We start from the raw sequence: 24,572 nt of genomic DNA, 5'->3' as shown, positions 1-24,572 counted from the left end.
TGCCCACATCCCTTGAAAGAATGAGAAAAATATATTTTTGCTTTGAGGTGCAACCACTGTTTGGTATTGTTAATTGAGAGCTGATTATTTGAAAACTACGAGGGTAGTTTAACATCTCACTGAAGGTCCGTATCATTGACAGTATAATCCCTCAGTATTGCACTGAGCTATCATTCTCAACTCATGGACTGGTATTAGATCTACAACTTTCTCTAGTGGAAGGTCATCGCAAACTGAAACAAGCACATAACATGTTCCCAGCATTGTCTGCACCTATGTAACATCAGAAACATAGATAGCAAAACAGAGAGAGTTTCTGAGGGGAGCGTTGACTTGCATCAGGTGACGAACAAAAACCTTAATTACTGTAAATAAAGACAGATGAGGCGTCACATGATCTGGCTTATGTGAAACAACTCCACTTAAATGAATACCACATTGTGTTACATATGAAACAGTGACAAATGCATGGTAATCTGCCAGCAAGTGCAGGAAGCTTCAGGAGCTCCTGGTACATGCACATAACCTACCGCCTGCCATCAGGCTTATTGGAAGGGCTTACCAGCCGATAATCAAACTATTTGTTAAGAACACATCTTCCTTGACCATCCGGTCCTGAAGTGGGACTTGAACCCTCAGCTTCTGACACAGAGGTAGGGACAATGCCACTGCGCCGCAATACCTCCAGATATTAATGAACCACTCCGACAAATTATGCCTTAATTGGAATGACTGCTGTATAAGTGCGAGGCATTGACTATTTTAATTCTGATGAGTATTTTCATCAGACCAGATGATTGCTCGAGCCACGTTTTTTTTAAACACATGGCTCTAATCAAATATCTTAAGTATTAACAATTAGCAGCAGGACTTGTGATTTCTTTTTTTGGTCTACATCAGAATTAAGGACAATTGAAGGCAGCAGAATGCAATCAGGCTAGAATGCTGATTGCGGAATGTGCTTGGAGAGTTAGACTGGCTGGATGAAGATGACATCTGGAAGTGTACGTTGTAAAAAGAAAAGGGTGGTTTGATAAATCTAACCTTGATTTGATTTAGTTGCATGCAGTCTCATTGCTGGATCCCAAATTAATCTTTTAGTCTGTTTTAGTTTGACAGAGGGGGCGGTTCTCCGGCTCCGCTTGGGCAGGCGTTAAGGCCGGAGACTTGCACAAGAGGGCCACTATGCAATATGCACCGGGGAGGACTCGGTTTGAATTCTGCCTGCCCCCAGCCGGTGATGTAACCTGGTTCACGCCCTTGCTGACCCTGAACCCGATTGGCATATTTAAATTTAATTATGCAGAATCGGCTTAAGGCCGAATTTTCCAGGCCTTTCAATTCCTCTACCTCCCAGCTCAACGTGAAGTCAGTGGGAATCACTACTGGTAGCACAGTGGTTAGCACTGTTGCTTCACAGCGCTCGGGACTCGGATTCGATTCCCGGCTTGTATCACTGTGGTAAAACACTGTTGCACCTTTATTAGGTGATGTATGGTAGGACCTGTACTACAACAACATTGGTAGTCCCTGCCTGCTGGCTCTACCCAGTAGGTGGAGTATAAATATGTACCCCCCCCCCCCCCCCCCCCCATGCTGCAGCCATTTCGCCAGCTGCTGTGGGAGGCCACACATCTTAGAGCAATAAATCCTCAGTTGTACCCAACTCAAGTCTTTGTGCAATTGATCGTGCATCAGTCACTGTCTGTGCAGAGTCTGCACGTTTTCCCCGTGTCTGCGTGGGTTTCCTCCGGGTGCTCCAGTTTCCTCCCACAAGTCCAGGAAGACGTGCTTTTAGGTGAATTGGACATTCTGAATTCTCCCTCAGTGTACCCGAACAGGCGCCGGAATGTGGAGACCCGGGGATTTTCACAGTAACTCCATTGCAGTGTTAATGTAAGCCTACTTGTGACACTAATAAGGATAATACTGGTCTCCAAAATCAGAGAGCAGACTTGATGACCAAGCCGAGGGGCTCAGAGGCCATTGAAGCCCCTGGGTGGTAAGGGACAGGGCTGGAAAGTGCTCTGGCACTGCCTCCTGGCACCCTGGCAGTGCCAACCTGAGCAGGAGGAAGTGCCAGGGGCAGTGCCAGGTTGGAACACACATTTCAATATGTGTTCCTTATCTCAATACAGTACAAGTGCTTCATTCGTTAGGCCCAGTATTAGACTAGTCAGAGACAGTTGTTTTTTGACAGCGGGCTTGACTGGATAGTGGGTTAGTTCCTTTTTCACAACATCCTGTCATAGCATGTTTAAGTCTCAGACTTCAATTCCAACATAAGAATGTTAGTAGAAAAATACAAATATAATCATTAACTATTTGATTAATTACTTATTCTTCAATTACAAAGCAATTGTGGAACCTCTTCTAATCATCAATTGTTGTGGGTCAGTGGTTACTTTGCAGTACAAGTGGTAAATATTGCATAGTTGGGCAGCAGTTGTGAAATTCACAAAATGGCTTCTTTCATATAGGTGGTAGTACAAAATGGCGGCTTGACCAAGTTGGTCTGTTGCAGAGTACCGTCTCTGAAAATGGTCACGTTAAGCAGGCAAATTAAATCCTACTAAAATGAAATTGAAAATCAAGAGCTGCATACAACATCTCTTCAGAAATACAGAGATCTGCTTGAGATCTTGATTGCCACATCAGATATTCAAATATTTGTTTGATAGCACAGAACTGGAGTATTACTGGGAAAAAAACATTTTGCTGAAGCTTTTTGTTTCCACTCATCAAGATAATCACAGAACACCAATATCAGGGCACTAACAGGCAGGATTCTCATTTGCCGACGGCAAAACTACGAAACGTGTTTGAGCGGAGAATAGGTTCGGATGGCAAAATCGCGGCGGCCGTCGATTTGACGCGGTCCTCCGTCATCTCAACAGCGGCGTCAATGCGTACCGGAACGCACGTGCAGTAAACATTGTGGCCTTCCTGCTGGTCGCCGCCGCCCAGTGGGATGCCCTGTGGCTGTACGAGCTGAAACTAAATCATAGAATTTACAGTGCAGAAGGAGGCCATTCGGCCCATCGAGTTTGCACCAGCTCTTTGAAAGAGTACCCTACCCAAGCCCACACCTCCACCCTATCCCCATAACCCAGTAACCCCACCCAACACTTTGGGCAATTTTGGACACAAAGGGCAATTTAGCATGGCCAATCCACCTAACCTGCACATCTTTGGACTGTGGGAGGAAACCGGAGCACCCGGAGGAAACCCACGCACTCACGGTGAGAACGTGCAGACTCCGCAATGAGTCCCACTGCTCGAGGAAGAGAAAGCTGTAGCAGCGGCACGTGCCCCAGAGGAACAGGAGACAGCCGCCCACAATGGTCAACCGGCCACCCAACAGGAGGAGGAGGTGCCCAGGAGGCACCGCATGAGGCCTCGTGTGTGCCCACACCGCCTGTCACTCGAGGGCCTGCCGGACCGGGCATGCTGTCAAAGACTCTGGCTGAGAGACAATGTGACATATCTGCCTGCTGATGGCACACCTGGCACCGTGGGGGTATGGGGGGAAGGCATCCGGTCCCGGTGGTTGTCAAGGTGATGGTCGCCCTGAACTTCTACGTGACCGTCTCCTTCCAAGTACTGAGTCGGGACCTGTCTGGGATCTCACGGGCCTCGGTGCACAGGTGCATCTGTGCCATCACGGAGGCCCTATATGACCAGGTGGCTCAATACATCCACTTCAATGTGGACCGAGCCCACCAGGTTGCCCTGGCAGCTTGGTTCACCACCATCGATGGGATGCCACGGGTCCACGGGGTGTTCGACAGGATGCATGTTCCACTATAAACACTTGCAGGTGACAGGCCGCTCTAGACAAACTGAAAGGTGTTGCACCCAAGTGATCCCTGCATGTGAGCTGGCCATTCCATCACATAGTTCCATCGAATCATTGGAATGGTGGTAGTGGGGACAGTTGGCAGTGGGAGGGGGGTTGGGGTTGGGGCCAGGGCCGATTCCCTCCATAATGTCCGCCATTCAAATGCTGCCCCCCCCCCCCCCCCCACCTCGGCCAGTCTGGAAAAGCCCACCCCTCTCACTCATTTGACGGAGCACCGAGGCAGGTTGTAACGGTGGTAACAGGTGTTTAATTTTAATGTGAACATTAAAATTTTAAATTTGTGCCCTAGCCCCTATGACTAAACTTTGCTCTGCACCCGTGCCAATGTAAATAGTGTCTAATTTACTGGCATTAAGGGCCCTAATGCTACGCTTAGGTGGTTCCCCAGATGGTACAGCAGGAGTGGAGGTGGCCTCCTGTGATTCCTACCCTGCAGCCTTGGTCCACATCGACGCGCGTCTCCTGGGACAGCCTGGCCTGGATGGGCCCGGCTGCTGCTCAGGTGTCCCGGGTGACGTGGTGCCGCCCTGTTCTGCCTGCTGCCCACCAGATGCACCAGGGACAGGAGAGTGGGGGGGGGGGGGGTGGGGGGGTGGGTGTCCGAGGTGCCACGGTGTCCCATCATCTCGTCCCCCCTCAGCATGCCCGAAGGCTCCTGGGCTACTCCATGGGACAGTGGTGCAAGCGGAACCATATCCTGAGGCTCCCTTGACAACTGGTGCTGCCAGTCCTAGAGCCCTGCTCTGGTCTTGACCAGGGTCCGCAAGCTCGCGGCCATGGAGGACAGGGAGTGGACCATCTCCATCTGAGACTGCGCCACATCACGCTCAGGAGCGCTGCTGCGATTTTCAGGTGGCTGTGGCACATGGTCACTTGTGAGGCAGCAACCTTGTCCTGGGTGTGGAATGTGGTGGTGTAGGGTGAGGTTGGTGTGGGGGTGAGGGTAGGGATGCGGGCAGTGTAGGGTGAAGGGGGGTTGGCACACGTGTCATGGGGAACTACAACTAAGCGGGGTCTCACTTCCTCGCCCGCGGCCGAGCTCCACCTCAGCGACCTCCCTTCAGGGCCGCCGACCACGTCCAGGGCTTTCTGCTCAGCCACAGTGAGGGGCACCTTTGTCAAAGGTCATCTGGACTCAAACCGTTAGCTCAGTTCTCTCCTTACAGATGCTTACAGACTTGCTGAAATTTCCCAGCGTTTTCTCTTTTGGTATCAGAGTCCAACATCCGCAGTAATTTGCTTTTATCCAGGGATGTTATATATGTGGGTTGTTGTTGTTGCGTGGTCACTGTAAGAGTTGAGTCATGTGATAGTCTGCGACACCATTGACTACTTTGCGGGCTTAGGGCCAGTCTAGACCAAGTCTTTGTACAGTTACCAACCTCTGTTGATTATTTAATCCACGTGCTTCAGCATTTCCATTCCTTGATCCTGCAAGAACAACACACAACAGGAGGAAATTGTGAATTTTATAGGTGACTCCAAATGAGAAATCCACTGTGGCATCTTATTACTCCCATCGCTGAACGGGGAGAAGGCAAGAGAATGGGGATGAGAAAAATATCAGCCATCATTGAATGGCAGACCGGACTCAATGGACCGAGTGGCCTAATTCTGCTCCTGTGTCTTACGGTCTTATGGTTCCTCAGGAGAATATATATTATAAAAATAACCGTCAAATGTACCTTTGTGCTTGAGAATTCCAATTTTAAACTATCCTTTGCAGGAGCTGAATGATGTTCCCAGGAACGATAACCCCAGCATACAAAAAGACACAAAACAGGCAAAAAGAACATTGGACACCCTGAGAGGTCAGAGGGTAATCGCAAGGTCAGAGGTTGATGGTTTTTATTATCCAGGTGAGCGAAATGTCAGGTGTTTCTTTTAGATTTCTAACAGACCTAAAGTAAATCTGTTTAGAAGTTTAGAGATTATCAGGTGGTCACGTGGTTCTTACAGAAGTTCACATTAAGAAATTATTTTGTTGACAGCAGAAAATGGCAATTAAGGAGTGATTTATGTTGAAATGTCCCCTAACCTTTAAGGTAATCAATTGGAAATGATCCTGTGTGCATTTCATTCCAATTTGCACCTGAAATCGTGATTGTTCAGTTCAGAATTCCCAAGATATTTGGCCACTTTTGCAAAGCGAGAATGTATTTCATATTGAAGTAAAAAAAGTGCCACTAAGCAATAATTGCTCTTTACAAAGAACAAAGAACAAAGAAAAGTACAGAACAAGAACAGGCCCTTCGGCCCTCCAAGCCCGTGCCGACCATGCTACCCTCATATTGAAGTAAAAAGAGTGCCACTAAGCAATAATTGCTCTTTACAAAGATCAAAGAACAAAGAAAAGTAGAACACAAGAACAGGCCTTCTGCCCTCCAAGCCTGTGCCGACCATGCTGCCTGCCTAAACTACAATCTTCTACACTTCCTAGGTCCGTATCCCTCTATTCCCATCCTATTCATGTATTTGTCAAGATGCCCCTTAAATGTCACTATCGCCCTGCTTCCACCACCTCCTCCGGCAGCGAGTTCCAGGCACCCACTACCCTCTGTGTAAAAAACTTGCCTCGTACATCTACTCTAAACCTTGCCCCTCGCACCTTAAACCTATGCCCCCTAGTAATTGACCCCTCTACCCTGGGGAAAAGCCTCTGACGAACCACTCTGTCCATGCCCCTTATAATTTTGTAGACCTCTATCAGGTCGCCCCTCAACCTCCGTAATTCCAGTGAGACAAACCAAGTTTATTCAACCGCTCCTCATAGCTAATGCCCTCCATACCAGGAAACATCCTGGTAAATCTCTTCTGCACCGTCTCTAAAGCCCTTACTGCCATTAAAAGCAATAGATGTCAACACCTTGCAGTTTAGAAATGCTATAACTAGAAAATATCTTCTCATAATTTAATTTTCTTTTCATAAAATACACAATGCAGAGAGTGACAGTAAAATGCTATGGGGAAGCTCTTCAGGGAACTAACATATGTGGGGGAGGGAACAATAATTTCTGCACTTATCCACGGTGAACATCAGCAATGCTGGAAAAAGACCTCCAGGAATAGGCCCCAGTTCCAGCTGGAAATAAGTATGAAAGACAAATATCGTGTACGGTGGAATCCTGTCGAGGAGCCGGGTTGGTCTCGCATACAGCCAGAAGAGCCAGTGAGAGGACCACACTGCCACTTTTGGGAAGGCCTGCCAACCCACAAGCCAATCAGGCAATGGTGAACCCACTAGTGGGCCTTTCATTTGAGTCGAGACTCAAAGGGACAGAAGTCTCGCCTACCGAGTGCGGCCAGCCAATCTGAGGCCGGCAGGTCTTGTGCTCAGCAGCGCCACGGGAGGTGGTGGTTGCTGGAAGTAAAACATCTACCAGACTCCCAGGATTGCAGAGCGATCCACGCCACAGGTAAGTAATAGAACGTAGAACGTAGAGTGCAGAAGGAGGCCATTCGGCCCATCGAGTCTACATCGACCCAATTAAGCCCTCACTTCCACCTTATCCCCGTAACCCAATAACCCCATCTAACCTTTTTAGTCACTAAGGGAAATTTATCATGGCCAATCCACCTAACCTGCACATCTTTGGACTGTGGGAGGAAACCGGAACACCCGGAGGAAACCCACGCAGACACGGGGAAACGTGCAGACTCCGCACAGACAGTGACTCAGCGGGGAATCGAACCTGGGACCCTGGTGCTGTGAAGCCACAGTGCTAGCCACGTGCTGCCGTAAACTTGGTGGATTTGTTTGGATAGTCAGGATACCCCTTTGGAGTAGTAAAGTATCCCTTTGTATATGGTCTTGGGACACACTTGGGAGAGGTAAGGCAAGCTTTGGGAGAGTTAAGGTGCATTAAAAGTACATAAACTCATTGGAAATCTCAAGCTGTTAAAGAACTGTCGAGGTACTGTCAAGCTGTTGAAGAGCTGTCAAAGGACAGTCAAGCTGCCAAGAAACTGTCAAGCTGTCAAAGACCTGTGATAGAAATGTCAAGTTGTCAAAGAACTGTTAAGCAATTAAGGAACTCTCAAAGAACTTTCAAGCTGTCAAGAAACTGCCAAAGCTGTCAAATAGTTATCAAGGAACTGTCAAATTTGTCAAAGAACTCTCAAAGGATACTAGGTTGGCATGGTGGGGGTAAAGGCAGAGGATCGTGGTTGGGGGACATGTGTTGGATTGAATTGACACGAAGTTGGCACAGAGGGTACAGAAGGCTAAGGGGTAAAGAAATGTGGCAGGGGTGAATAGAAGGAGCTGTGGGGTTTGAGGAGTGGGGAATGTGTTGGCATAGTGGATGTGAGGCCCATGAGGGCATGGATGGTTTGGGTATAGGAGGGGCTATAGCGGAGTGGGTGGTGCACATTAACTGGCATAGGTTGGCATTGATGGGGAAGGGTGAGGGGTGGAGAGCTGTTTTATGCTTTAATCTTGAAAAAAATAATAACTTAAACACAGTGCCAGATCCTTCTGCACAACTTCCCTCCGAATTCATTCGGGGGGGGGGGGGGGGGGGGGGGGGGGGGGTGGTGGTATTTCCAGCTTCCAAACTATCCCGACCCCTCGAGATGAAAATCTGATGTGCGGGTGACCATTTTTACACAGAGCTGGGAATTCTCCCATCCCTGCACACCTGACCTGGGAGGGAACACCTGGGCCCTGGTGTTACAATCCCCATAAAGACTTTTGGAAAAAAAGATTTGAAAGTCCAGAGACCAACTCAAAGGATCACACAACAGGATTTTAGGCTGGATTCTCTATCGCCAGCTGCCTGTAGTTGTGTTTACTACGCGGTGGAGAATTCAACATCGGGGAAAAAAGGGGATTGGCATCGATCTAGTCCCGATGCTTCGGTTCCCCACTGTTTGTTGATTGCTAAAGGTAAACTGTCTCTACTACTTGTCCTTATATAATATTTGAATATTTAAAATTAAAATTATTCAATTTATCGGGGTGGGATAACAACACCATATGAAGATAATCTTGCTTTTCATTCTGATTTTGCAATATTTTTCTCTCAATAAAACTATTTATATGCAAATCGATGCACATAAATATACCTTGAAATCAAAGAGGGATATTTTAATTTGCAGGGTAATATTTTGTTTGGTCCTTTTTAAAAAATCGAGCATTTTCATATTTTTCTTTTTTTGCAGTTAATTTTATGCGCATTCAAACACATTTAATTGGACCTTTTTACTGCATAATACATTGGTTTATAGCCAAATAATTCATTGTTTTGCTCATTGAAGGGTTGAAATGAAATGAAAATCGCTTATTGTCACAAGTAGGCTTCAAATGAAGTTACTGTGAAAAGCCCCTAGTCGCCACATTCCGGCCCCTGTTCGGGGCGGCTGTTACGGGAATTGAACCGTGCTGCTGGCCTGCCTCGGTCTGCTTTCAAAGCCAGCGATTTAGCCCAGTGAGCTAAACATGTTCCTGCAAAGGCCACCATCCTGGACTACCCTTCAAAAGGTGATGGTGAGTTGCCTTCTTAAACTGCTTGCAGTCTTTGAGGTGTAGGTACACCCGAAGTGCTCTTAGAAAGGGAATTGCAGGATTCAGTCATAGTGATGTATTTCTGAGTCAGGATGGTGTGCGTTACTAGGAGGCAAATTTGCAGCTTGGGCTGCTCCCGTGCACCCGATACTCCACTCCTGATGCTGCAGATTTGGTAGGTGCTGCCAGATTAAGCCCTGGCAAGTGACTGCAGCACATCTTGTGGAATGGTGCGCTGGTGGTGGTGGAAATGATTGTTTAAGATGGAGGACAGGGTGCCGATCAAGTGATCTGCTTTGTCCTAAAGCAGGCCAACCTTTTAAAAAAAAAACTTTTATTCCAGTTTTTTAATAACAATAACAAATTTTCTCCCCGCAATTTAAAACAAAAAAGGCGTGTTTCCACACCAAACAAGAAAAGAACTTTCCCCCCCAAAATAAATAATAACAAATAACAATTCAAGAAAGAAGAAAATAACATAACAAACCCACCGCCGCATAAACACACCCCCAAACCATCACCAAACCCACCCCCCTCTGCCCCCCCCCCCTCCCCCCCGGTTGCTGCAGAGACCGACCACTCTCTACCTCTTCGCCAGGAAATCGAGAAAGGGCTGCCACCGCCGAAAGAACCCCCTGTACCGACCCCCTCAGGGCAAATTTCATCCTCTCCAGCTTGATGAACCCAGCCATGTCGTTGACCCAGGTCTCCGAACTCGGGGGCCGCGTATCCCTCCACTGTAACAGAATCCTGTGCTGGGCTACTAGAAAAAGGCCAGAATGCCGGCCTCTCTCGCCTCCTGCACTCCCGGGTCCGAAGCTACCCCAAAGTTCGCGAGCCCCCAGCCCGTCCTGACCCTCGACCCAACCACTTCCGACAAAATCCCGCCACCCCCTTCCAAAACCCCTCCAGAGCCGGACATGCCCAAAACATATGGGTGTGGTTTGCCGGGCCACCCGAACACCTCCCACACCTGTCTTCCCCTCCGAAAAACCAGCTCGTCCTTGCCCCCGTCATGTGAGCCCTGTGCAGCACCTTCAGCTGAATTAGGCTGAGCCGTGCGCAAGAGGAGGAAGAATTCACCCTCTCCAGGGTGCCCGACCACGTCCCATCCTCAATCTCTTCCCCTAGCTCTTCCTCCCATTTCGCTTTGAGCTCATCTACTGAGGCCTCCTCCTCCTGCATCAGTTGGTAGATAGCCGAGATCTTCCCTTCCCCGACCCACGTCCCCGAAAGCACCCTGTCCTGCACCCCCCTTGGTGGCAGCTGCGGAAACTCCTCCACCTGCCTCTTAACAAAGTCCCTGACCTGCACCTAAAAGTGTTCCCAGGGGGGAGGTTCCACTTCCCCACCAGCTCCTCCAGAGTCGCGAACTTCCCATCCAAGAAGAGGTCCCCAAACTTTCTGATGCCTACCCTGTGCCAACTCCCAAATCCCCCACCCGTTCTCCCTGGCGCAATACGGTGATTGCCCCATATCGGGGCCAAACTGAGGCCTTCACTTCCCCCCTATGCCGCCTCCACTGTCCCCAGATTTTGAGAGACGCAACCACCACCGGACTCGTGGAGTACTTTGCCGGGGGAAGTGGAAGTGGGGCCGTCACCAAGACCTCCAGACTCGTACCCGCACAGGACGCTACCTCCAGTCTCTTCCATGCGTCACCCTCCCCTTCCGTCACCCACCTGCGAATCATCGCCACGTTCGCCGCCCAATAATATCCACACAGGTTGGGCAGCGCCAGGCCCCCTACCTCCCTTCTTCGCTCCAAAAATACCCTCCTTACTCTCGGGGCCTTCTGTGCCCACACAAACCCCAGAATCGACTTATTCACCCTTCTGAAAAAAGCCTTCGGGATCAGCATGGGGAGGCACTGGAAAAGGAACAAAAACCTCGGGAGCACTGTCATTTTAACCGACTGGACCTTGCCCGGCAACGAGAGCGGCAGCGCATCCCACCTGCTGAACTCCTCCTCCATCTGCCCCACCAGCCGCGAAAAGTTAAGCCTATGCATAGCCCCCCAGGTCCAAGCCACATGGACCCCAAGATACCTAAAGCTCCCCTCAGCCCTCCTCAATGGGAGTTCCCCTATCTCCCTCTCCTGACCCCCCGGGTGCAGGACAAACAGCTCGCTTTTCCCCACATTTAGCTTATATCCCGAAAAGTCCCCAAACTCCTCAAGTATCCTCAGCACCTCTGGCATCCCCTCAGCCGGGTCCACGACATACAGCAGCAGATCATCTGCATACAGCGACAACCGGTGCTCCACCCCCCACCCCCCCACCCCCACCGCACAATCCCCCTCCAACCCTTCAAGTCCCTCAGCGCCATGGCCATGCGAAGAGCAGGGGAGACAGGGGGCACCCCTGCCTTGTCCCTCTGGAAAGCCGAAAGTCCTCTGACCTCCTCCCATTCGTCACCACACTCGCCACTGGGGAGCTGTACAGCAACCTCACCCAGCTAATGAACCCCTCACCAAACCCAAACCTCCGCAACACCTCCCACAGGTAACTCCACTCCACCCTATCAAAAGCTTTCTCCGCATCCATGGACGCCACTATTTCTGACTCCCCAGCCACCGGAGCCATCATCATAACATTCAGGAGCCTCCGCACGTTGGCATTCAATTGTCTCCCCTTTACAAACCCCGTTTAGTCCTCATGAATCACCGTCGGGGCTACATCCTCCACCCTCCTGGACACCACTTTTGCCAACAACTTGACATCTACGTTAAGGAGCGAGATCGGCTTATAAGACCCACACTGAAGGGGGTCCTTGACCCGCTTCAGAAGCAAAGAGATAATTGCCCTGGACATCGTCGGGGGCAAATCTGAAAATTTCTTATAAAATTCCACCGGGAACCCGTCAGGCCCTGGCGCTTTCCCTGTCTGCATGCTTCCCAGCGCCTCCACCAGCTCCTCCAACTCAATTGGGGCCCCCAAACCCTCCACCCGCTCGTCCCCTACTCTTGGGAACTCCAGCTTATCCAAAAAGCGGTCCATCCCGTCTGCTTCCCCAGGGGTACCGCCCGGTACAGCCCCTCATAAAAGGATCTGAACACCCCATTGATGTCCTTTCCACCCCGCACTAAGTTCCCACCTGCATCCGTGGCTCCCCCAATTTCTCTAGCTGCCTCCCGCTTCCGGAGTGGTAAGCCAACATTCGACTTGCCTTCTCCCCGTACTCATACACCGCCCCCTGTGCCCTCCTCCACTGCGCCTCCGCCTTACGGGTGGTTAAAATGTCAAACTCCGCCTGGAGACTGCGCCGCTCCCTCAGAAGCTCCTCCTCCGGGTTGTCTGCATATCTCCTATCCACTGTGACCATCTCCTCCACCAGCCTCTCCCTCTCGACCCTCTCCCCACTCTCCCTGTGCGCCCGAATAGATATCAGCTCCCCTCGAACTACTGCCTTTAGCGCTTCCCAACCATCCCAACCTGCACCTCCCCGTTGTCATTGGTTTCCAAATACCCCTCTATACCCCTACGGATCTGCCCGCACACTTCCTCCTCTGCCAAAAACCCCACATCCAACCTCCACAGCGGGCGCTGATCCTTCCCCTCCCCCAGCTCCAGGTCCACCAAATGTGGAGCATGATCAGAAATCGCCGAATACTCCGCCCCCATCACTCTCGGGATCAGCGCACTGCTAAGCACAAAAAAGTCAATCCGGGAGTACGCCTTATGAACATGGGAGAAAAAGGAGAACTCCCTACCCCCCGGCTTCAAAAACCTCCAAGGGTCCACCTCTCCCATCTAGAACATAGAACAGTACAGCACAGAACAGGCCCTTCAGCCCTCGATGTTGTGCCGAGCCATGATCACCCTACTCAAACCCACGTATCCACCTATACCCGTAACCCAACAACCCCCCCTCCTTAACCTTACTTTTTAGGACACTACGGGCAATTTAGCATGGCCAATCCACCTAACCCGCACATCTTTGGACTGTGGGAGGAAACCGGAGCACCCGGAGGAAACCCACGCACACAAGGGGGGGACGTGCAGACTCCGCACAGACAGTGACCCAGCCGGGAATCGAACCTGGGACCCTGGAGCTGTGAAGCATTTATGCTAACCACCATGCTACCGTGCTACCCATCTGATCCATGAATCCCCTCAGCACCGAGGCCGCTGCCGGCCTCCTGCCCGTCCTAGACTTCGAGCGGTGCAGAGCCGGATCCAGCACCGTGTTAAAGCCCCGCCCAGAATCAATCCCCCTGTCTCCAGGTCCGGGATCAGGCCCAGCATACGTTGCATGAAGCCCGCATCATCCCAGTTGGGGGGCATAGACATTAACCAAGACCACCCGCTCCCCTTGAAGTCTCCCACTCACCATCACATATCGACCTGCACTATCCGCCACCACTTTGGACGCAACGAACGACAGGCTCTTACCCACCAAAATTGCCACCCCACGGTTCTTTGCATCAAGCCCCGAGTGAAACACCTGTCCCACCCAACTATTTCTGAACCTCACCTGATCCGTAACCCTGAGGTGCGTCTCCTAGAGCATAGCCATGACGCATGCTGCAAATGCGTCTGCAATCTTTAAACACTGGCAGGCGTGTTTTAATAGCTACCTGACGACTGCAGCCGGCAAGCCCACCAAGGAGCAGAAACTCCACATCCTCCACTCGTGCGTGGTCACAGCGATCTACTCAATGATTGAGGATGAAAGCGATTATGATGCGGCCATGGAGATTCTCAAAGGACACATTCTCCGACCGGTCAACGAAGTATACGCACGGCATCTCCTGACGACTAGACAACAGTTCCCTGGTGAGTCTCTCGATGAGTTTTACCAGGCTCTCGCAGCTCTAGGGAGAACGTGCGCATGTCTCCAATTGTTAATCAGAGACGCTTACGTTGCTGGCATGCAGTCCCCTTCTATCCGCCAACGATTGCTGGAGAAGAACGCCCTCAGCCTAGCTGAGGCACGGACCCTTGCAACCTCCCTGGAGGTTGCTGACCTGAACGCCCGCGCATACGCCCCGGCCGCACAGCAACCCCCTGGACTTCATGACACCCCATCTCTCTCTCTCTTCCACTTACAACCCCCCCCCCGCCTTCTTTCTCCACAAGGGGTGAATGTGGTCTTATGAACGTGAGCACTGCCATTGGTGCAGAGCATGGGTTTCCCATTGGCTCTGGCTGGTCATGAGCCTCTCGTCCGATTGGCTGGGACTAGTCATGTGACTGCTCACCAATTGGTCGAGAGGCAAGTAGACCCCGCCTCCGAGGTGGGGTATAAGTACCCAGAGTTCCCGGCGGTCGGCCTTCCTCTGTAGTCGACCACCGGGCTAACAACTAGCTGATTAAAGCCACAGTTCGGATCCTTATTGTCTCTTGAGTCGAATTGATGGTACATCACACATGACCCATCGGGACCCCCAAACTACTCCCCAACCCACCAGTGTAAAAAACCAAAAAAAAACCCACCACAATAAATAACCAACAGCCCAAAGAAACCCCGAAAGAACCCAAATAACCATAACTTAAACGGCGAAAACAAACAGGAAACAACCATCAGCAAACACAGCCACTATGGGCGAAAGGATACCTAAGAGGGCAAAGCCTCCAAGCAAAGTACATTTCCCCCCCCAGCCCCCCAGTCCTCAGTCCGAATCCAAGTTCTCAGCCTGGACAAAAGCCCAGGCCTCCTCCGGAGAGTCAAAATAGAGCTGGCGGTCCTTGTGCGTGAGCCAGAGGCGAGCCGGCTGTAGACAGCCAAACTTCACCCCCTTCCTGTGGAGCACTCCCTTCGCTCAATTGAAGCCAGCTCTTCTCCTCGCCACCTCCGCGCTCCAGTCCTGAAAAATCCAAACGTCCGTGTTCTCCCACCTGCTGCTCCTCTCCTTCGCCCACCTCAACACGCACTCCCGGTCAACCAAGCGGTGAAAACGGACCAGCACCACCCTGGGCGGTTCGTTCGGCCTGGGCTTCCGCTGCAGCACTCGATGGGCGCCTTCCAGCTCCAGGGGACCACGAAACGACTCCACACCCATCAGCGAGTTTAACATTAGGACCACATAGGCCGCCAAATCCGAACCTTCCAGACCCTCCGAGAGGCCCAAAATCTGTAGATTCTTCCGGCGGGAGCGGTTCTCCATCTTCTCCATCCTCGCCTGCCATTTCTTGTGCAGTGCCTCGTGCGACTCCACTTTCACTGCCAGGCCCAAAAGCTCATCCTCATTCTCCGAAGCGTTGTGCCACAGCTCCCGAATCTCCCCGGCCTGAGCCGTCTGAGTCGCCACCAGCTTGTCCAGCAAGGCCTTAAACGGCTCCAAAATCTCGGCTTTGAGCTCCTTGAAGGAGCGCTGAAGTAGCTCCTGCTGTTCCCGCGCCCACAGCTGCCACGCCGCTGCTGCTTCCGCGCCTGCCGCCATCTTGCTTTTTCTGCCTCTTGCCTCTCTGTGGTAATACCGACTTCTGGATCGCTCCACTGCGAGTCCAGTCCCTCCACTGGCTGCTGGGCACACTGGCTGTGTTTCCCTCCGGGGGAAAAGTCGAAACAGCGCCGTTGCGGGCTCTTAAAAGAGCCCGAAAGTCCAAAAAAAGCGGGAGCTGCCGAACATGCGGCTTAGCTCCACATTGCCGCCACCGGAAGTCCGCAGGCGAACCTTCTTGAGTGTTGTTGGAGCTGCACTTATCCAGGTGAGAGTATTCCATCACACCCCTGGCCCGCGGCTTGTAGAAGAAGTAAAGGTTCTGGGGACTCAGGAGGTGAATTATTTGCTGCAGAATATCAGCATCATCATTAGTGGCACCAGCTTTTTATTCCAGAGTTTGTTTAAATTGATGAATCGAATTTCAATTCTTCAGCGGCTGAAGTGGAATGTAAACTAATTTCTGCAGATCACGCAAGCCGGTCCTGATGTACTGGTGCAGTTGAAGAACTGCAATGCCATACCCAGCTCCACATGCATTATCTTCTACATTTGCAGCTATTACTGTCGCGCTTTCTGGAAAATAATATATTACTGGGCTATATAATATTTATTAAATATTAAAATTCTGCCTTCATAATATGAGGTTGCTGGGCATCCATATGGTAATCCACCATTCTGGTTTCTCTATTCCGAGATTTCTAACGGAATTTGTTTAATGTTCTGACATTTAATTTACAAATGAACAAAAGGTGCTTTAGTTATTATTTTTTGAATGGTTTTTCTCACGTTGTGGCATCAGCCTGCCCATGTTTGCCTGCCTGCGATTGATTTGAAGGAGCTAGAAAATTGACTTTCAAAGATGATTCAGATACAAATGCATTATTTAGCTCGCTGTGAAATTGGTACCAGTAATCTGTCCGTTTTAATGCCATGTAATAAGGTGTGATACTGGGGAGGAGATGGCGTAGTGGTATTGTCACTGAACTAGTAATCCAGGGTGGGCACAGTGGTTAGCTCTGCTGCCTCACAGTGCCAGGGACCTGGGTTCAATTCCGGCCTTGGGTGACTGTCTGGAGCTTGCACATCCCCCCCCCAACCACCCCCCCGTCTGCGTGGGTTTCCTCCGTGTTCCCAGGCGTCCTCCCAGAGTCCAAAGATGAGCAGGTTAGGTGTATTGGCCATGTCAAAATTGCCAAAAGAATATGCAGGTTAGGTGGCGTTAGGGGCATAGGGCAAGGGATTAGCCTCGGTATGGTGCTGTTTCAGACTCGATGGGCTGAATGGCCGCCTTATGCACTGTCAGGATTCTACGGGAATAGGGGACCGGGGTTTGAATCCCACCATATCAGATAGCTGAAATTAAATTCAATAAAAATCTGGAATTACAAGTCTAATGATGGCCATGTTATAAATTGTTATAAAAACTCATCTGGTTCACTGATATCCTTTAGGGATGGAAGTCTTCCATCCTTACTTGGCCTGACCTACATGTGACTCCAGATTCACAGCAATGTGGTTGATTCTTAAATGCCCTCTGAAAATGGCCTCACAAGCCACTCAGTCCATGGGCAATTAGGGATGGCCAGCAAATGGCTCAGCTGGCGATGCCCACATCCCATGAATTAAAAGAGATGACCAACTTTCCTTATATGCAGAATAACATTAGATATTAAAATAATTATTTCCCCCTTCCGTTTATCTTGCACATCTACTCTGATTATAATAAGCCTCAGTAACATACCTCAAGTTTTTTTTATTTCTCTGCTGTTCTCAGGAATTGTGACTAAATGTGTTGGTGCCAGGAAATCCTTAATAGATTTCACTAAAGGAGATACTCAGATTACACCTACGAGGTTCTTAATTCAGATTGGAGGAGCTGCACCTTGCCCCCCATTGAAAGTAAGAGAATTTACTGTTACATAACTTTAAAATGGCATTGTTGTCTGTAAGATTTCTTTTTCAAATGCCTCTTACCTCACAACACATGTGGGCTAAATTTGTGGATCAGGCCCTACTCCTTGAGGGTTCCTGGCGTGAATGACACCAGTCATGTTGAGTTTGTTGTTTGACAGGATGGGAAATCTTGCACTGCTGCGGGGATTTTGAAATTAGACAAAGGAGAGCCAGTGGACGTGATCTATTTGGATTTCCAGAAGGCCTTTGACAAGGTGCTGTAGAGGGAGCTGCCAAATAAGATAAAAACCCAGGATGTTAAGGGCAAGGTACTGGCATGGATAGAGGATTGACTAACTGGCAAAGGGCAGAGAGTGTTTTTTTCAGGATGGCAGCCGGTGACTAATGGTGTTCCGCAGGGGTCAGTGTTGGGACCACAATTATTCATGATATACATTAAAGATCTGGAAGAAGGGACTGGGGTCATTGTTGCTAAGTTTGCAGATGATACAATGAATATGTACAGTGACAAGTTGTGTTGAGGAAGTGGGGAAGCTGCAATGGTTCTTGGACAGGCTAGGAGTGTTGGCAAAGAAGTGGCAGATGGAACACAATGTGGAAAAGAACAAAGAACAAAGAAAAGTACAGCACAGGAACAAGCCCTTTGGCCCTCCAAGCCTGCGCTGACCATGCTGCCCGTCTAAGCTAAAATCTTCTACACTTCCAGGGTCCGTATCCCTCTATTCCCATCCTATTCATGTATTTGTCAAGATGCCCCTTAAACATCACTATCGTCCCTGCTTCCACCACCTCCTCCGGCAGCGAGTTCCAGGCACCCACTACCCTCTGTGTAAAAAAACTTACCTCGTACATCTCCTCTAAACCTTGCCCCTCGCACCTTAAACCTATGCCCCCTAGTAATTGACTCCTCTATCCTGGGAAAAAGTCTCTGACTATCCACCCGGACTATGCCCCTCATAATTTTGTAGACCTCTATCAGGTCACCCTCAACCTCCGACGTTCCAGTGAAAACAGACCGAGGTTATTCAACCTCTCCTCATAGCTAATGTCCTCCATACCAGGCAACATCCTGGTAAAAAGTGTGAGGTTATGCACTTTATTAGGAAGAATAAAGGCATAGACTATTTTCTAAAGGGGGAAAGACTTTGGAAATCAAAAGCACAAAGGGACTTAGGAGTCCTAGTTCAGGATTCTTAAGGTTAACTTGCAGGTTCAGTTGGCAGTAAGGAAGGCAAATGTAACGTTAGCATTCATGTCGAGAGGGCTAGAATACAAGATCAGGGATGTACTGCTGAGAGTGTTTAAGGCTCTGGTCAGACATCATTTGGAATATTGTCAGCAGTTTTGGGCCTCGTATCTAAGGAAGGATGTGCTGGCCTTGGAAAGGGTCCAGAGGAGGTTCACAAGAATGATCCCTGGAATGAACGGCTTTGCATATGAGGAGCGGTTGAGGACTCTGGGTCTGTACTTGACGGAGTTTAGAAGCATGAGGGGGGATCTTATTGAAACTTACAGAATGCTGAGAGGCCTGGATACAGTGGACGTGGAGAGGATGTTTCCGGGAGTAGGAAAAACTAGAACCCAAGGGCACAGCCTCAGACTGAACGATCCTGTAAAACTGAGATGCAAAAGAATTTCTTCAGCTAGTGGGTGGTGTATCTGTGGAACTCTACGCCACAAGTCACTGAGTGTTTTTAAGACAGAGATGGATAGGTTCATGATTAATAAGATGATCAGGGATCATAGAGCAGACAGGGATGAGAAATATATCAACCATGGGCGGCATTCTCCGGCCCGCCGCCAGATCGGAGAAACACCCGGGACTGGCATCAATCCCACCCCAGCCGTGTCCCGAATTCTCCACCTCCAGAGATTCGGCGGGGGCGGGAATCGCACTGCACCGGTCGGCGGACCCCCCGCAGCGATTCTCCAGCTCGCGATGGGCCAAAGTCCCGCTGCTGTCAAGCCTCTCCCGCCGGCGGGAATCAGAACACCTACCTGACCGGCGGGATTGGCGGCGCGGGCGGGCACCGGGGTCCTGGGGGAGGGGGGGGGCGGGGCGATCTGACCCCAGGGGGTGCCCCCACGGTGGCCTGGCCTGCGATCGGGGCCCACTGATCGGCGGGCGGGCCTGTGACGTGGGGGCACTATTTTTCTTCCGCCTTCTCCATGGTCTTCACCATGGCGGGGGCAGAAGAGACCCCCTCCCCTGCGCATGCGCCAGTATGACGTCAGCAGCTGCTGACGGTCTGGCGCATGCGCGGACTTGCGCCGGCCGGCGAAGTCCTTTCGGCCCCGGCTGGCGTGGTGCCAAAGGCCGTTCACGCCAGCCGGCGGAGCGGGAACCACTCCGGCGTGGGCCTAGCCCCTCAATGTGAGGGCTTGGCACCTTTGGGGCGGCCCAATGCCAGAGTGGTTCACGCCACTCCAACACGCCGGGACCCCCCGCCCCACCGGGTAATGGAGAATCCCGGCCCATGATTGAATGGCGGAGCAGACCTGATGGGCTGAATGGCCCAATTCTCTTCCTATATCTTATGGTCTGATGTTTTTCAAAGCCCGCAGCAGCAGCTTTATTTTTAAAGGTTTTGGTAGACCATTTGGGGAATTTGGGAGCATGGGACAGAGGGCTAGCAGAACACACCATGGTTTGATGAGGCCTTTGTAGAAATGCTGCTGAAGGAAGGGCAGCACCAAGACTACTGGGCCCAGAGTGCATGAGAGAATGTGGAGCTACACAGCAATCTACCTCTCAATTATGTCAATAGCTCTGTGGGGCTTTATTTAAGCAATCTCAGCAGCTGCCTGTGGTTGTCCTGGATACGTCACAGACTGGTCCTTAGGGGGGTATATTCATTTATACTCTTCTGGCTTGAATAGCACAAAGGTAAGAGTGTTGCGCCTGCCACCTGGTCGCAGACATCCTGCAACAGAAAATAATGATGCTGATGATTAAAATCCCAAATATAAACACCAGACAATGCTGGGGGTCAGGCAGCATCTGTGGAGAGAGAAGCAGAGTTAATGGCATGTCTTAATGGACCTGTTGTGGTTCGTAAACATGGCGGCTGGACGCACTTCATCGCAGGAATCACCTGTCAGCGATGAAACCTCTCCCCCGGTGGAAGAGGCTGATGCAAGATCGCTGGCTGCTGCCAATGGATGTCAATTCGGCTTATTAATGAGCTCATTAATTCCCATTATCCCTGAGCCCATCACAATTTGGGGGGTGGGGGGTGGGGAGGGGTTCTTGGTCCTTGTTGGGGGCAGCACGGTAGCACAGTGGTTAGCACAATTGCTCCACAGCTCCAGGGTCCCAGGTTCGATTCCCGGCTTGGGTCACTGTCTGTGCGGAGTCTGCACGTTCTCCCCGTGTCTGCGTGGGTTTCCTCCGGGTGCTCCGGTTTCCACCCACAGTCCAAAGATGTGGAGGTTAGGTGGATTGGCCAAAAAGGTTAGGTGGGGTTATGTTGGTAGCGTGGAGGTATGGACTTAGGTAGGGTGCTCTTTCCAAGGGCCGGTGCAGACTCGATGGGCCAAATGGCCTTCTTCTGCACTGTAAATTCTATGATTCATTCTCAGTCACTCTGTCTGATTGAGTTACCCGCCATTGGGAGTGGGGTCCACTGACAGCCCCTCCCCGCTCTTGCCTCCTGCCACCCCCGTCCCCATTGTTCCACGACCCCCCACCCCATGATCCCTATTCTGTGCTCACAGCTTTGGCCTGGGGTCTCTTGGGTGACCCTGGGCCTCTGGTGGGTACATTTCCAGCCGTTCTGGGTTGTGACCCCAGCAGAGAGGAGCTGCCAGCCTCCGATTGGCCTGCCTATTTTTAAACTAACCTCTAATTGAATCACACAGCTCAGGAGGAGACAAGGTAGCCCAGAGCCTCAGAATAAGGGGTAGCAAATTTTAAACATGAGGAGAACTAGTTCTTCCAAAGGGTGGTGAATCTGTGGAATTCGCTACCCCAGAGTGAGCTGGGACAGTGAGTAAATTTAAGGAGTAGTGAGACAGTTTTAAAATTAGTAATGGGTTGAAGGGTTACGGAGAACAGGCAGGATAATTGAGTTGAGGCCAGGATGGGATCAGCCATGATCATATTGAACAGCGGAGCAAGCTCGAGAGACTAAATTGCCCGCTCCTGCTCCAGGTTCTTATGGTCTAAGAAAGAACTATTCTGTCTCATTCCACCTTCCAGCTCTAGGACTGTGCTGCTGTAGGTAACAAATCTTGGGCTGGGTTCTCCATCCAGCTTATTCTCCACCAGTTTATTCGACATACCATGCAACAGGATTTCCAAGGGCCCACACCAAGGGGACTGCCATATTGACTGCCGGGATTCTGTTCTCCACTTCATCCATTGTTCAAGGGTATCTCGCAGTTCATTAATGTGAGTACCAAGGAACTGAGACCATCATCCACATCATCGTTCACAATGGCAGCCATCATCTCATGCCGAGAACATCGCTGAAGCAGCTCCAGGTACCCACACCAGACCCCAATTTATATTAGGAAACCAGACGAGACCCCGACAATTGTTCATTTTGCAAACTGTGAGAAAAGAATACTTTGCTCCAGCAGTGATTCCTCTGACATCTTGGGAGTTTTAATATTAACACAAATTTTCAAGATTAACCCCATTGACATCCAAGAAAAAAAAAACAGCTTTCAATTAACAGTTAAACAGTTCTAAAAAAAAAGAGGGGCGGAATTCTCCGCAACGGCTGACGCCGTCGTGAAACCCGGAGTGTTTCACAAAGGCGTCGGAGACCGCTCCTCGCCCCCTATTCTGCCCCCCCCCCCCCCCCCCCCCCCACTGGGCGGCTAGGAGCGGCCTTTCGTGAAGCTCGGCCGCCAGGCCTTGATGCTGACGTCAAGGCGGCACGCCGATAATAACGCGGCCGGTGGCGCCTTAGTGACGTGAGCCGCGCATGTGCAGGTTGGCCGGCTCCAACCCGCGCATGCGCGGTTGCCGTCTTCCCCTCCGCCCCTCCGCTGCCCCGCAAGACATGGCGGCTTGATCTTGCGGGGCGGCGGAGGGGAAAGAGTGCGTCCCTTGGAGACGCCGGCCCGACGATCGGTGGGCACCAATCGCGGGCCAGTCCTCTCCCGAGCACGGCCGTGGTGCTCAATCCCCTCTCCGCCCCCCACAGGCCCCAAACTCACCTTTCGCGCGATGTTCACGCCAGCAGCGACTAGGTGTGGTTGCCGCCGGCGTGAACCCGTCGGGGTCATCAGGCCGCTCGGCCCATCCGGGCTGGAGAATCGCCAGTAGCCAGGAAAAACGGGGCATGGGGAGCGGAGAATCCCGCCCGAGATCTTTGAGCTCATTTCCCATCTACTTCTAAAATTTCAATTAAGCAAAATCCACACACGCAGGTGAAATGTCACTTATTTATAGAGTTGATGCTCAGTGGCTTACATACGTATTCACAAAGACCTTGCGAGAGAAACCTTTTAGATGTCAGTCTGAGAAACACGCCTCAGGACCCAGAGCAGAACTCTTAAAAATGAAACGAGAAATAATGGACACAGGACAGGGCTGCAAACAGAACTCAAAGCCATACCCCCCCCCCCCCTCTCCCCCGCCGAGTGTGACATGAAAAAATGAAAATGAAAATCGCTTATTGTCACAAGTAGGCTACAAATGAAGTTACTGTGAAAAGCCCCTAGTCGCCACACTCCGGCGTATGTTCGGGGAGGCTGTTACGGGAATCGAACCGTGCTGCTGGCCTGCCTTGGTCTGCTTTCAAAGCCAGCGATTTAGCCCTGTGCTAAACAGCCCAGCCCGCCTAGCTGTAAACCCCAGCTTTAGCAGATTTGGATACCTTATACCTGTAGTGCTTTTAATGACTGTAAAAGTCGCATAATACACTACAGCAAAGGTTTTGTACATTAATTTTCTAAAAATAAATTTAGAGTACCCAATTATTTTTTATTCAGATTAAGGGCCATTTTAGCGTGGCCAATCCACCTACCCTGCACATCTTTGGGTTGTGGGGATGAGACCCGCACAGACACGGGGAGAATGTGCAAACTCCACACAGACAGTGTCCCGAGGCTGGGATCGAGTCCCGGTCCTCAGCACCGCGAGGCAGCAGTGCTAACCACTGTGACGCTGGTTTCGTACATTTATCACAGTAGGCCAGCCCGTCAGCAAAACCACCACCGTAAGCTGGCCCCCCCACCGGCCGCCTCCGACTGGCTCAATCGGACCAGGGTCTTTTGACTTAACTCGGCTCCTCATCGCCAATGCCTTGCCATAATCTGCCAGGAACATCGCGGAGGACATAAAAAACAACAGGAAGAACTAATTATGGGTTGTCCATCAGAATAAAAAAAAAATTGAGTAGTGTCAGAGCTCACGAAAACGCAACCACATCATGTGACCCCCCCAGCAGCCCGTATTTGAATTGCTCCATTAATGGTGGCTGTGCCCACAGGTGCCTAGGCCTCAAACTCCAAACCACCCTATCTCTTGAACTTCCTCTCCTCCTTTAAGTCACTCCTTAAAACTTACTACTTTGACCAAACCTTTGGCCATTACATTACATGGCTTGTTATGAAATTTTGTTTTATAACACTCCTGTTTTATAGTGTAAAAAGGTACTAGATGAAATCCAAGTTGTTACTGTCACCTTCTCCTGTGTACATCACCCCGCATCTGTTGGCATTAAGATTTATTTTGTCAGGTTAATTGGATGTTATTTAATCACTTTCAGGTGGGAGACTTTATTTTGGTGCGTGGCGATGCAAAGGCTGAAAATTATTATTACCTACCCGGTGTGGTCATAGCAACTCCAAACAGAGCAGTGCCAGCTGATAAATTTTATACAGTTCTGAAATATAATAACAGAAAGGTGAGTACGTTTGCATCATTTAAAACAAATGCTTTCTCC

At 50.6% G+C, this 24,572-nt stretch overlaps 1 protein-coding gene across 1 annotated transcript in view; it reads left to right on the top strand.

Annotated features, from left to right (window-relative positions):
* The window catches only part of LOC119977805 (von Willebrand factor A domain-containing protein 3B-like), a 240,759-nt gene that overhangs the window by 164,632 nt on the left and 51,555 nt on the right, over positions 1-24,572 (top strand). The window contains 3 exon segments of the mRNA XM_038819030.1: positions 5,589-5,721; positions 17,531-17,655; positions 24,396-24,533. Coding sequence (XP_038674958.1) covers positions 5,589-5,721; positions 17,531-17,655; positions 24,396-24,533 — 396 coding nt within the window.

This window comes from Scyliorhinus canicula, chromosome 14, assembly GCF_902713615.1.
Source record: "Scyliorhinus canicula chromosome 14, sScyCan1.1, whole genome shotgun sequence".
Classification (NCBI taxonomy): Eukaryota; Metazoa; Chordata; class Chondrichthyes; order Carcharhiniformes; family Scyliorhinidae; genus Scyliorhinus; species Scyliorhinus canicula.
This window is presented reverse-complemented; position numbering and strand designations above follow the sequence as displayed.